Source organism: Arctopsyche grandis, chromosome 10 (genome assembly GCF_051622035.1).
Source record: "Arctopsyche grandis isolate Sample6627 chromosome 10, ASM5162203v2, whole genome shotgun sequence".
In the NCBI taxonomy this organism is placed as follows: domain Eukaryota; kingdom Metazoa; phylum Arthropoda; class Insecta; order Trichoptera; family Hydropsychidae; genus Arctopsyche; species Arctopsyche grandis.
Window position 1 is genome coordinate 4,781,698 of NC_135364.1, and position 14,627 is coordinate 4,796,324.

The 14,627-nt window shown below is 32.9% G+C and overlaps 1 protein-coding gene across 1 annotated transcript in view; it reads left to right on the forward strand.

The window, feature by feature from the left end:
• Positions 1–14,627, forward strand: part of LOC143917855 (RNA/RNP complex-1-interacting phosphatase) — a 49,218-nt gene that overhangs the window by 31,021 nt on the left and 3,570 nt on the right. Inside the window, exon 6 of the mRNA XM_077439463.1 lies at positions 11,373–11,419. Coding sequence (XP_077295589.1) covers positions 11,373–11,419 — 47 coding nt within the window. The remainder of the gene's footprint in view (positions 1–11,372; positions 11,420–14,627) is intronic.

Here is a 14,627-nt window from a genome sequence, read left to right on the forward strand (position 1 = left end):
ATTTTGTTCATTTTTAATTTATTTATACTATGCAAGTATAAAATAACAATTCCATCATAGTTGCTAATTGATTTTCATCATCAACTTGTATGTAGATTTATATCAATCAAACTCTTCACTCGAAGTTCTATCTAACGCTCATTGATTCCTACCTATCTTTAGAAGATTTTGTCCATTATATTTCAATGAAAGTTTTCCGTTTTCATTCTTGACAAGTTTTTATTAGTAGTAGACTGAAAAGTCTTCTCAACACTCCAATGTAGAAAATTCTTGCAAAAATCTTGCAGAAAATTCATATTCTGTTAACCTTGTTCATCAAAACAAATGTGCGTTTTTTCAATGTGCTTTATTTTGTATCTTAATTATACATGAATGTGATCTACATAGTTGTAAAAAAAAATGGCTTGTAAAATGTAGTATGACAAAAGGTTCGTAAAATATCGCAGTTCGGAAGAGACGCTCTCAATCCAAAATCAATCCAAAAAGTCGAAATTAGAGAGTTGAAAACAAAGACACATATGTATATGAGATCGAAAAGAGAGACGTAAAACAAGTGGCGAGAACGGTCTTGGCCAAAGAACGAACACACCGCATCGGCCATTTCAATTTTATATAAACATATTTTTACCATTCATTAAATAGCAGTATGGCTTGGTGGTTGCGTTTATGTTTAGCACCGAGAGGTTACCGGGTTCAATCCCGTGCTAATTTTTAAATACTGCTGGTAAGACTTGGATATTTGTGACTCCAAGTCGATCGTTTTTTATCAGAGTTTGCCAATTTATCTGATTTCATTGTTGAAACGGTTCCTCTGGCAAAAATCAACCTACCCACTGTCACAAATATCTTAATTTGATTTATGAACAATATGTAAAAAATTATGTACAAGTCTAAATCCATATATGTATGTCTCTTTGGATTAGTTCATTAATCAATTAATTGTTAATTCCGTGTCTTCTGTCTCTCCAGATACAGCGATTTATGTAATAAAAGTGCTGCAATGTTTGTAATTAATTGTCTAGGAAGGCGTATTGGGGTCTACCTGTTAGACCTTCCTGGTATATATCTACATATGTAAAATAAAAATAACCTATTAGTGAAGTTAAAATATATATGAGAGATAATAGCCTGCAGGATGGCTTAGTGGTAGCGTGTATGTTTAGCACCAAGTGATCAGTGGGTTCGATCCGCCATACTGCTGGTTAGATTTGGGGGTATTTGTGACTCCCAATCGATCGTTTCTTATTAGAGTTTGCCTATTTTATCTGATCATTGTTGAAACGGTTCCTCAAAATTGGCAAAAAACCATCTTTCCTGTTGTCACAAATCTTCTGTATTTATTGTGTGTATAATTTGTAAAAATTATGTACAAAATCTAAATCCATAGATGTCTCAATGGATTAATTCTGTGACTAATTAATTAATTGCTATTTCGTGTTCTTCACTTTCTGGAAATACAGCGATTTATGTAATAATAAAATGCTATAATTAATTGTCCAGGAAGGCGCATTGGGGTCTTCCTGTCAAGCCTTCCTGCTGAATATATCTATGTAAAAATAAAATAAAATAATGAGAGCCTATAATGCGAATTTTATAAGATATAGTGTGAAAATGATAGTTATAGGTGTTTAAACAATTAAAATCTGACAAAACTAGTGAGGGGCGGAAAGTCAAACAAACAAGGCTACTGGCAATTGGCAATAGGTTAGCTGTCACCGTTTCCATTTTTTTTGTATTCTTAAACGTGTTTTTTACGGTTATAAATCATCATCGACAATGCACATATTCTTAAAGTACAAATTTTCATTCTTCCAAAGTTCCGCATCCCAATAATTTCATGCGACGTCTAACATTTCCTACTGTTTTATCTGTTTAATATTGATTTTTTTTCTGTTTTTCAATCGGTTTGGTGTATGTTTTTGTACTGGATCGGTGTTCTTCAGAAGGCGGTTTAATTTTCGGGAGAAAAAGCTCGGACATAACAATGGTGGTATAAATCACGGTCAGCCGAAATCGAAATGAATTATTATGTAAATTTTTGTTAGTATATGGCTTGTAGTTTTCTGCGTTAAAGGGGGCGCCGCCATCGCCTCGTCCCGCGAATCTGATTGATGGGGGCGCCCCGGGGCGCAGCGCCCGCCGCGGGGTGTCTGCGCCCCCGTCGCCCCCAACCGACCGGTCTAAGCGGTCCTGTGACCGATTTTCACACTGCAAAATGTTTCAATCATTTATGAACCGCTCTAGCTTTTAACACGCAGCTCTTTGTCGCACTTACTAACAGTCAATCAGTTTATTTTGACATAGAACTGCATAGTATATGTACATAGCCACCAGGTAAGCGATTGTTCACCAGTAGAAAGGTCGTGGGCTTAAACCCCACTGGAATCTTGCGGTTTGTAATTAGTATCTGTATAATGTTTTTGGATTTTTTATTGCATACATTTCTATCATAGATGTAAGTGCCATGACAGGAATTACCCCAGGCTAAACAAATATGTTTAGATTGTTTTTTACATAAGTACTAACAAAACCAAACATTACAGTACAATTTATTGCATATGAGCCGTTATATTTTAAAGTGGTGAGAGTCCAATTTTCAGTTCCAAAAACAAATTACCATCATTTATTTTAATACGATATGTCCAAAATCTCGGATAAGCAGAATAAATGTATTACAGGCCACCAGTATATTTTAATATTGGTAAACGGATTACCTAAACACAATCTGCTTTAGGTCATTGACTTTAGAGATTATTTAATTAATATTATGTATTAGATGTATTATGAGCATTTATAAGAATTGTAAATAGGTTTTTGAGCTCTTTTTTTCCAATTATACAGTACATTAACATTAAAATAATATAATACTATGATTAATAACAACATTAAATTAAAATTGTGAAATATAAAATGATCAGCAGATCAGTAGCTATTAAAATAGATATAAGATGTATTGTGAACATAATTTCGTAATAATAAAAAGCATTTAAAAATCAAAATCAAATATTGGTAAATGCACAACATTATATTGTTTTACGAAATAATGAAAAGGGGACTTATGTATGTTACTTTTAAATATAACGGCTCATATATAGAGCATAATAGAGACATCTATGGTACAAGCAAAAAATTTTTAACATACAGCAAATTTGCAAAAAATTCATTATTACAGAGTATGTACATAGGTAGCATATTTTATAAGAATCAACAAATTCAAGGTGCTAGAAACTTGAATTTTCAAGAAAGTGGGGGGGAGGATATCGATTTAATTAAGCTAGATAAATCGGGGAAAATGCTAGCAGCAGACAGTTAATCTGTGTTTTCATATGAGCCTTACTGTGCTAAAAAAAATCCGTTATCCACTGTGCTGGACGCCAAGCGACCAGTTAAAAATGTGTGTTGTAAGTTAAAAGAATGCAATATATGTGAGATTAATTATTGTAATTAGCTATAAAAATCATTTTTAAATATCAAATAATATAAAATAAGTGCAAGAAATGAAAAAAATAACGGCTGAAGCAGAGCCTTCATTCCATGGCGAATATCATTCTCACACTTACTGTTGAACGCGGCGTACTGAATTGCCCCTCTCTCTCTAGTATCTGTGAGGCACATGTACGAAAATCATTATTTCTGTTGATATTGGTCAATTTCTATTTCTTAATGACATAACTCGAATCATAGAGGTTTTGGTGAGAAATACATAAAATAATAAAACCCATTTAATATATTTGGAGAAATAAAATAAAAAATATAAGTGAGGCAAGTGTTACTAACTAGCAAGATACCGCCAGCAGCGTATTTGGCCGGGACTTGAACTCACGACCTCTCTACTTGTAAGCAATACCTCTTCCAGTGAGCTGTATTTGACATAATATTTGTCATAATTATTAAATCTTTTAAACTAACCATTCTTCCAAATAAATATGACTACTAAACCATACATTCGTTTAATACAATACCTTCTTTTCATACACATAGCTTAGTTATTTATTTAAGAAATAAATCTAAAAATCTTTATACCTACTATGATTTGTAGAATTGCACCCATTGATCATGAGATGACAGTCAACATACAAAACTGCTATTATTAAATTACGTTAGATCATCAGATCGTTCTTTTTTCAAAGTGCTAGCAGATTGTTACGTTACTTTTCGACTTGTTAACGTCAAGACTTTTGATACACACCATTAATCACAAGACCTACCCCCGAAACGTGATAGATCTTAACTCTCAAAAATCTCATTCGAAAAAACATCAGTCGGATAAAACGATCCTGTGCTAAGTGATTTTAATTGCGTGGATTCGCACGCATGTCAGACCCTCGTTATGCGTGCGATCATCTCCTTTTCGAATTATTTAATTTAAATCAACTCATATGTAAAAGATCACCCTTTGAAATTGAACCTCACTCTTTAATTCCATTTTTAATCTCTCGACCTTTCACCCCGTGTAGTAAATTTGTATCTTCTTTTGTACTCAAAGTTCACCGTCAATTAATTGCTACATGTATCCGATACTCATTGTATGGTAAATGTCACTGAAATGTCGCCTATAATTAGCTTGGCTTTTTCGTCTATTTTTTCACGTATTTATTTAATATAAAATTTTAATTAAATGGTGGCGTGATTGATAGTACTTTTGGGTGTATTTTAATTCAGCAGGATATAAAATATATATACATAGTTGAATTCCTCAGATGACTAATGGGTATCTTACTCAGCGTGTCGCCGTCGATGTTTCAAATATAAATTTGTAACCCGGTCAAATATTTCTCGAAAGAAAAACCATCTACAACCCTCAACCCCTGAACGTTTCGTCGAAAAAATTAAATAAAAAATCTTTATAGGTGTCATTTCGATCCTTTCTGACGCAGCCGCCGTGTCCTTATTTTTAAATTTATCGTTCGAAAATTGTTTCCATTTTTTTTACCGGTTCGATTTTCGTATTTGTTTGTTTTCGGTTGCGTTAATGGTCGCAATTAAACTCGTATATCTTGTTTTGAGGTTTATTTAATTTTGCTATTTATATTCCTGCGTCGGTTCTTTTATTGCAGATCTACTAATGTATTTGCAGATGGGGCGATTTTTTTACCTGCTCAGGTGCAAAATCGATCAATAACAATTATTGCGTGGAAACTTTTAACAACGAATATTTTTGGTTTGAGATCTTCATATACATTCTTGCCGACATGAAACTATTTTCCTAACTCCTTGTTCTTGATTAAACGATCTTTAATTTGTGTATGTAGGATTCAATTCTAGAAAGGACACGTGGTACAGGTGGTGAATAGACTCGTTACGTCGAAACGAACTGTTGCTGTTACGCTGCATACCAACTTAAAAATGTCATTTATACAGGCACTCGCCTGAATTTAAAAACTTGTGAAGGGCACGTGACAAGGGTGGCCACCAAAGATCGATCTCCGCCCCGAACTCTTTTTCTTCTTTTCATCACGGACGAGCCCCCAAAATGTAGAATTATGTTGATGAAGAAACACAAAGTATTAAGACTCGTTTAACGCTCAAACCATTTTTACTTCTCAGTGCGCCGAAATGAACTGTCGTTTTTACCCAGCATACTAACTTAAACATACAATCGACCTACATAAGCATTCCAATTTAGTCATTTATGCATGTATTCTTTTTAGTTTGTAAACTAAATCGTGGGATTCAACTCATAAAAGGACAAAAGGTAAGAGGTACCCCAAAGATCGATCTCTACCCTGAAATCTTTTTCTTATTTTCATCCCGGACGAGCTCCCAAAATATAGAATTCAATTTATGAAGGGACTCGTGGTAAGGGTAGCCAATGAAACAATTTGTTCAAGCAAGCCAACTTAAAAATTTATACATGCACTATTCTGGGTTTGGAAAGTAAATCTTATATGTATCAATTCCTTTCTCTTTCTAATTCATCATTGTTCTTTTAGATAAAATAAATAGAAAATGCCTTTTTCGTCTTGTTTGTTGTTTTACCAACTATTTTGTTGCAATACAGTTCTTATAATGCCTATGATACTGAATGATTATTTGTAATTGGCCAGTCAAGTGCATTGGGGTTTAGCTGTTAAACTTTCCTTTGCATATACATATGTACATATATGAATAAATAAACAATTTCATATATGAGCCGTTATATTTGAAAGTGGTGAAAGTCGAATTTTCAGTTGCAAAAACACTATTTCTGTTTGTCCTTATTCTCAAATTGTTATCACTTATTTTAATACGATTGATACATACATTCAATTACTTTCTCTTTCTAATTCATCATTGTTCTTTTAGGTAAAATAAGTAGATAATGCCTTTTTCGTCTTGTTTGTTGTTTTACCAACTATTTTGTTGCAATACTGTTCTTATAATGTCTATGAATGATTATTACAATTACAAATAATCTACTGAATGATTATTTGTAATTGGCCAGGAAAGCGCATTGGGGTTTACCTGTTAGGCTTTCCTTTAAATAAATAATTTCCTTTGAATTTAATAAACAATTTCATATATGAGCTGTTATATTTGAAAGTGGTAAAAGTCCAAATTTCAGTTGCAAAAACACTATTTCTGATTGTCTTATTTCTCACATTGTTATCACTTATTTTAATACGAGATGTCCAGAATCTCAGAAAAGCAGAATAAACGTATTACAAGCCACCAAAATTTTTAAATATTGTTAAACGTAAAACATTATATTTAATGTTTTGTGAAATATTTCTCGAAATGAAGAAAAGTGGACTTTTGCGACTTTCAAATGAGGGGTATAAAAGCAAAGGTGCCTATGTCCACTTACATAAGTTCATTTACAGTAAAACGAGAAAAACGTTTTTGAGCTTGTGAAAGCGATTATGCTTACTAAAATAGAAGCCAGTATTTTATGCTTTTACTTATGAATAGAATAAAACCAACTCAAGATCCATTATTGAACAATAACAAAAAATATTGCGAACAAAATGCATTCACAGTTCATTTACTTTTATACCCCTCAAATATAACGGCTCATATAATGTTACTTACTGTACATACATATATACATAGGTATAATACATACGTTTCTGTTTAAAAAAATGCATTCTTAAAACTAGCTCAGTAAATCGATTTCCAGTTAAAACGTTCCCAAATACATATTGATCGATCGAAAGCTCTCTTCCTCAATTTTTTTTTTTAATAAAATCAATTTTTCCACACGCAAAGATACGCTTTCGATACTCATACCCAGAGATCATTATCGCTCGCGCGCTCACTTTGCATAACTCCCCGGTCGTGATGCACCCATTGCCGTCACATTTTCCATACCCAAAACGTGCATAAAAAGAACGAAAATAAAAGCCAAGAGAGTAAGTAACCCAGCACGCGCTCTTTATGCAAAATATCGCATCGTTCAATATTGACGGACGCAAACTCGATCGTAAATCACGGTTCGCCCCGATCGCTCAACGGATGGCGCCACAGGTTTATCGATCTTTACGTACCCGGTGCACCCCAGGCTAATTTATTCCCCCCTCCCAGGTAGCTCGGTGCTATTCCGAAAGTCGGTTGCGAGATCATAACGTGCTACAATTACGATATCTTTTAATATCATCTCGTTTACGCGGTTAATGTGCGACACATTACCGCTGCACGTGTTGCAGCAAGCTTTGAGATTTTCATTTCGATGATTTTTTATGTGGAAGATGTTCGTTTTCATGATAGAATGCCGTAGAGCAGGTATGCACGAAGAAGAAAGTGAAAATTATAATCAAAAACAACGTTTATAAATATTACATTAGAACCATGAAGAAGATTCTATTAAGAGGGCTGAACACCAGCGCCTTGTGCATACAAACGTATTAGACTTCTCCCTTCCTCAATTATGGCACTAAAGATCATTTTTTTAATATGCTATGGATATCCACCATAGGCATATTTCAATTTTTTATTTTTTATAGGATCTAGGACCCACCAAACATCTATAAAATCGCCTCGTTTTTACACCCACGAAAAGAGTCTAGCATGCTAATTCAACGGGTTATTTAAAAAAAAATACGAAAATTGAAACAAAAAATATCTTTCTGATACTGATGATGAAATTTTTTTTAAAATTGGTCCAGTTTCGGAGGAGAAAACTTGGAAATACGAAACCTCGATTTTGTCGATTTAAAATAGGTATTATCTGGTCGAGGTGCAACTGTCACATTCACTCAATATCCATATATATTGATATATAATGTCGCATTCACTCAATATATATATATATATATCGAAGAAAGGAACGGCAACAAAATTAAGGTTTCGGGTATCCAGCCCTCTTAACAGACAAAAATGATAGATACATACATATATACTTTCATTCAGTGCATTGAAAAAGCCATTTCATGTGGTTTGTTTAAATCATCAAGACAGCTGATCTTTAATCCATTTTTACACATATAATTAAGTGGAAAAAAATATATACGAATCTTTCATTATGTAGTCCTTATTATTGCTCTGAATATTCGAAGTTCTATTTTATATGCAACAATCTAAACATTTTGCCAATTTTACTGTAACCAATTTATACGAAAAGCTTTGAAGTTCGAAGCATTTTTATTTATCAAACATAAGTTTAATATATCATAATTTATCTTATTATAAATTACTTTTATGTACTAAAAATGACGTCATTAGTTCAAATATACATAATTTGATTTTAAATGAAAATTTTATCGACGTCAATTGATGAAAATAACGTTCAATTTATGAATCTTTCAAATTGCAATTCGTTGCCAAATTATTGTACCATGCCATCAAAATATACCTAGATTTGTTCAAGAAAATATAAAACATATCGAAACACATTAAATAACTTACCATATCTAATATTAAAATCTTAATCATATTAGTTCTAGCAAGTCCATAAAAACATCTAAAAACGTATTTTATTTTTACTTTGTCTATATTCTAATTTTAAGTACCAGACTTAACTATAAAAAAATATATGAATCATTTGAATAATCTTATTATATTACACTGGTGTTATCTGTTTTGATATTTCAACGGATGGTTTTTTGGAAAGGAATTGCTATAAAAATCGATGCATCTATGAAAAAAACGAACGAAACCGATGCATACGTAACCAAGTTACATATACTCCCGGTGCGTAAGCATTTACATATGTTCGCTTAAATCAAAAATGCCACTTTGCCTGAAGATAAATATATTCGATCAATGTGTTTTACCATTGATGATGTATGGATGTGAAACTTGAACATTGAACGCCAAGTTGCTACACAAAGTTCAATGTACTCAATGAAGTATGGAACGCTATATGCTTGGCATAACTAGGAAAGACAGGAAACGGAACACGTGGGTGAGAAATATGATAAGAGTAGTGGATATAATCGATAGAGTGAAGAGATTAAAATGGAAATGGGCGGGCAACGTGCCTAGTCGAATGGACGAAAGATGGACAAATGAATGAATGCTAGAATGGTACCAAAGAGAATGCAAAAGGGTAAAACCACTTAACCAGCAGCGTAGACTAGTGGTTAGCATATATGCTTTCAAACATAGTGGTCACGGGTTGAAGACCCACTGGTTGCTACTGGTCAGACCTTGGTTTGTGACTCCAAGTCGATCTTTTTTCTTCGAAATGGTTCCAACCAATTGGCAACCTTTATCCATTTCTCACAATTTCTGAGTTTTCAGCATCTCAAATTTCGCTGATTCGTATAAAAATGCTGCAAATTTGTCCATAAATGTCTCGCAAATTTTCTATACATACCTATACATATATTAAAAAAATTTTTTTACATAAATTAAAAGAGTTATACATATTTATACATATATTAAAAGAGTTTTTTATACATACCTATACATATATTAAAAAAATGCTCCGAAAATGTAAGTTTATCAAAAATGTATCCATAGATATCTCTATGACGCTTGTGTATCGATGTGATATATTGAAATTGTGTATCGATGTTTGTAATTGACCAGGAAGGCGCATTGGGGTTTACCTGCTAGGCCTTCCTGGTGTGGTTGTTTGTGTGTGTGTGTGTGTATATATATATATATATATATATATATATATATATATATATATATATATATATATATATATATATATATATATATACACATGTAAAAATAAAAGGTAGACCGTATGGCAGATGGGTAGACGAAATTATGAAAATGTATGGGGTGAGTTGTGGATGAGAGTCGCGCAAAACAGAGACTTTGGAGAGTCTTTCATCTAGAAGTGGATGGTAAATGGCTGTCGATGATGATGATAGGTGCATCCCAACCCTGCAAAATCGATTTTTTAAAGTCAACCTGCACAAAAAAGTCGTAAATCCGTTACATGTGTAAATTGCGGTAGTACCACTTGTGATAGGACGCCTTATCGCGATGCATAACATGTACTAACAGGCCGAGTAGGTCTGTTTTATTGCACATGTCACGAGAGGGCATTACGTCGTTCGGGTTCTGAGCTGGTCTCCTGGGTCGCACGACCCCGTGTGTGGGTCTCGTGGGCGAAACTCTCGACTGTACAAGGTTTGAACTCCGACCCGTTGCAGTGTCCTCCTAATTGTGGTGGTCCGCGTCTCTCGGACCATAAATTTTGAGAACTTACCGACCACACTAAAAATATTGGTTTTATTTCATTTTTACGTCTGCTCGCTTTTTATGTTCGCCGACAGCAAGGAAACTGACTTTTCCTTTCTCGGAAACGGTACCGTTTTGTGTATGCACGTTTCGACCAATGTTTCGTCACATTTCATCGTATGAAATGCACGTGTTTTCGAATGCCTGGCGCCATCGGGCCCTTTGCTGATTTACGTCAATACCTTCAATGCACTTCTTATACTGAAACTTGGCAACCACCATGCTAAATTTAAACTATAATATGGACACTGTATTTTATCAATTTCTCTTTTTTTTCATTACAAGATCCTCTTTTCAGGACCTCGCATATTTTCTTATGAGCTATTCAACAGATTTTTTTGTACTTTTCATCCATCGTTAAGAAGGAAATTTTTATTAAAACCTATAAGATTCATATTAAATACAGTACAATATTGATAACAATAAGTATACCGACATATATGTATGTAATTGCTTATATTAGCTTAGGTTGAACAAGCTACCTTTTGAGTGTATCAGCATACAGTTAATCTTCCTTTTTATTAATTTATTAATATAAAAATCGGATGTATCAATTTTAAAATAAACGATCATAAACTTTATGATGCAATTCATGTGTTTGTTGAAAAATTTATCAAAAACCTATAATAGTTATTACATTCATATTATAATATAAAATTTATATGACGCATTTCTCGGATTTAAAATGTTATCTTAAATACAAATAAATGTTTAATTGCATTACATTTATTTAAACATTGTTTTTTTTTCAGATTCCATGACGTAATACGAGACTTTTGCGAAATACCAGAAAATGATGGTAAGTTCGTACTTAATTTTATTAATTAAATATATCGTAACACTAAATTGTAAACCTGTGTACAAAAATATGTACATTTATATGTATAATAGTAAATCCGAAATGAAATTTTTCAATGTAGAAAAAAAACCTTTTATCGACTAATTACGCCTTTTTTACCTTTTGTTTTGAAAATAATGTTTTTCTAACGTAAATTTGAGTTTTAAACGTTTTAAAAGATTGTCTCATGACAAAAGAACACACGATTGTTTAATTCACGATAACTCAACACACATTTTTTGTATAATTGTATTCATATATTTGGTTAAATTTTGTGACTCCATGGTCGATCGTTTCCTATCAGAGTTTGCCAATTTATCTGATTTCATTGAAACGGTTCCGACAAATTGGGAACCTTGTTCCATCCCTTCCGCAAATATTTGAATTATTCAATATCTCGATTTCCGCTGATTAGAAAATGCTGCAAATATTTGTACATAGATATATCTGTGACTGTTAATTATTTGACCATAGATATCGTGTTTAATTAATCGGTTTATACCAGTTTAATAATAATTAATCTGCTTAGAACATTCGTCGCGTCGGAGCAATCTGTTAGACGAGTTTGCATGATTGATTGAATAAATATTTTTAAAAAATTAAGATGAATCAAAATTTAATATGAAATGAAAGTCTGTTGAATAAAATGTGTAATTTGTTTGAGCATTATTTCCCAATACATTTAAATTTATAGTATGACTATAGTTTAATAGATCGTTTAACACTCGTTCCGATTATTTATAGTGGCATTTTTCACTTCATTTAGACGCGTATTAGAAATCGATCCATTACGACTAATTAAATTTGAAACATTTTCGTATTGTACAATATATAATATAATATAATATATATATAACAGATGCACATTTTTAACGTTCGTATATCATAGTTCGGAGTGCGTGAAAGCGATCGGCTGGCCATAAAGCCTAATTATATTACGCACGGCGGTCATCTTGGTAATTGAAGATCATGTCGGCGTAATTTACTTAATTTAAAAAATGCTTCAGATAAAGATCGGGGATTCGGTTTCGTCGTCTGGTTATTTATCGCGCACGCTCTTTATTTCTGTGCCCTCGAGCCCATTCCGTTTATTCATACTCTATGTATTTATAATATCGAATTAACTCGGATTTTCTTTATGACTTTTCCTGCCGACGCCACTGGTGCACCGCTTCTAATTGAAAATGCATACAAAATAAAAACACGGTCTATTACAAAAGAGAAATGCGACGCGTCTTTATGAATATGCAGTTGTGAGCTTTCGATTACACAATCGTTTAGGAAGTAATGTCATCATTGTCTATACGAAGCGCTGTTTCTTAATTTGAATTTATTTATTATATTACTTGCATCGTTTTCTACACTCAAATTGTTGTACATATATTTCACTATATCTTGTTGTCTGACTATCTAAATTACCCGGCGTTGCTCGGGTAGGTAAAACGATTTCTTAGTTATAGTACTACATACATAAGAACATACTCCGAATTGACTGATTCAAAATTGGAAACTAGATTTACACAGCGGACAAACCCAAGCATTGATTTTTATTAGTTTCACTTTTGCAACGACAAGTGTTCCCTTCCTAAAACACTTACGAAAGCTTTGAAACTCTACCATTTTGCGTGGTTTGGCCGCTGATCGAGATTTTTTTTTTTTTTTTTTTTTTTTTTTTTTTATTTCATACCAGGAAGGCATTACAGGTAAACCCCAATGCGCCTTCCTGGCCAAATTACAAACAATACAGCATTTTTTTATTTTTTATTATATACATAAGTCGCTAAATTACGAGACACTGACTTAAACTCGACAATTAACGAGACATCTATGAATTGTACATACATTTTTTTTATTGTAATATTTACATTAATCATACTCAAATAGTGGTGACATGGTGGGTAGGAAGGATTTTTAGCCAATTTTTAATCGGGAATCGTTTCAACAATGAAATCAGAGAAAATTGGCAAACTCTGATAGGAAACGATCAACCAGGAGTCACAAATCCTGGTCTGACCAGCAGCATTACAGATATACTCAGAAAAATTCTTTTCAATCGAGGTCAGCTCAAGGGATCGAACTCGGCGCCTCTCAGTGTTAAGCAGAAGCTTAACGACCGAGCCACGCTGCTGGCTATTTTAAATTTTAAATGTGTCCGCTAAGTTGATGGTGAAATATAATCGTAATAAACACGTTTAATAATCCAAAAATTTTGGAGACGGTGACAGCTAACCCATTGCCAATAAATAGCCAGTAGCCTTATTTGTGTGACTTTCCGCCGCCCCACTCGTTTTGTCAGATTTAAATTGTTTAAACGCCAATAACTTAATCATTTTCACACAATATCTTATAAAATTTGCATTATAGGCTGTCATTATCTCTCATATATTTTTTTTACTTTACTTATACATAGGTTATATAATGAATGAAAAGAATATGTTTTTATATAAAAGTATAATAATCTGAAACGATATTTTAATTTTATTTTATTTATCCCTATTTTCTTCGTAATCATAACCGTCATTAGCAGTTATTTGCCATCCACTGCTGAATAAAAATAAATTATAGCAATTAAAATTTTCAATCGGCCTAATGTTAATTTCGCCAAATGTCCATGCGGCTAAATTCTGCGCACTTATCAATCTCTATTTTGATATGTTGAGCTAAAAAAAAATGGCGCAAAAATAGACAAATTAATTTTAAACATCACAAATGAGCATAAAGGAAAAAATCCCACTCTGCGCTAAACATCCCTCACAAAGTCCAATTTTACATGTCCAGGTTACAAAATACTCATTTTTATCTTCATGTTATGTTTTAACCATAGATATAGTATATTATATATCTATGGTTTTAACTTAAAAAGTTTCCATAAATAACAAATCAGTATCATTCAATTTTAAGTGCTGAAAATGCTTTGATATATCTTTTAGGTTTTGTTATTCAGGATTAACTTTCAAGGGGTCCAATTTTAATAAGCCTTAAAGATTTGGGTTTATTTAAAACTTCAGGTCTTGATTTATATTTTAATCTCGAGTCATTAATGTAATACATCGTTACAATCAGCAATTTCAATTCCGGTAGGGTGACACGCCGATATCATCAAATTCTAGGGCCACCACAATTCGTATGGGAACGAAACCCAAACCGACAATTGCCTTATAAATACCCA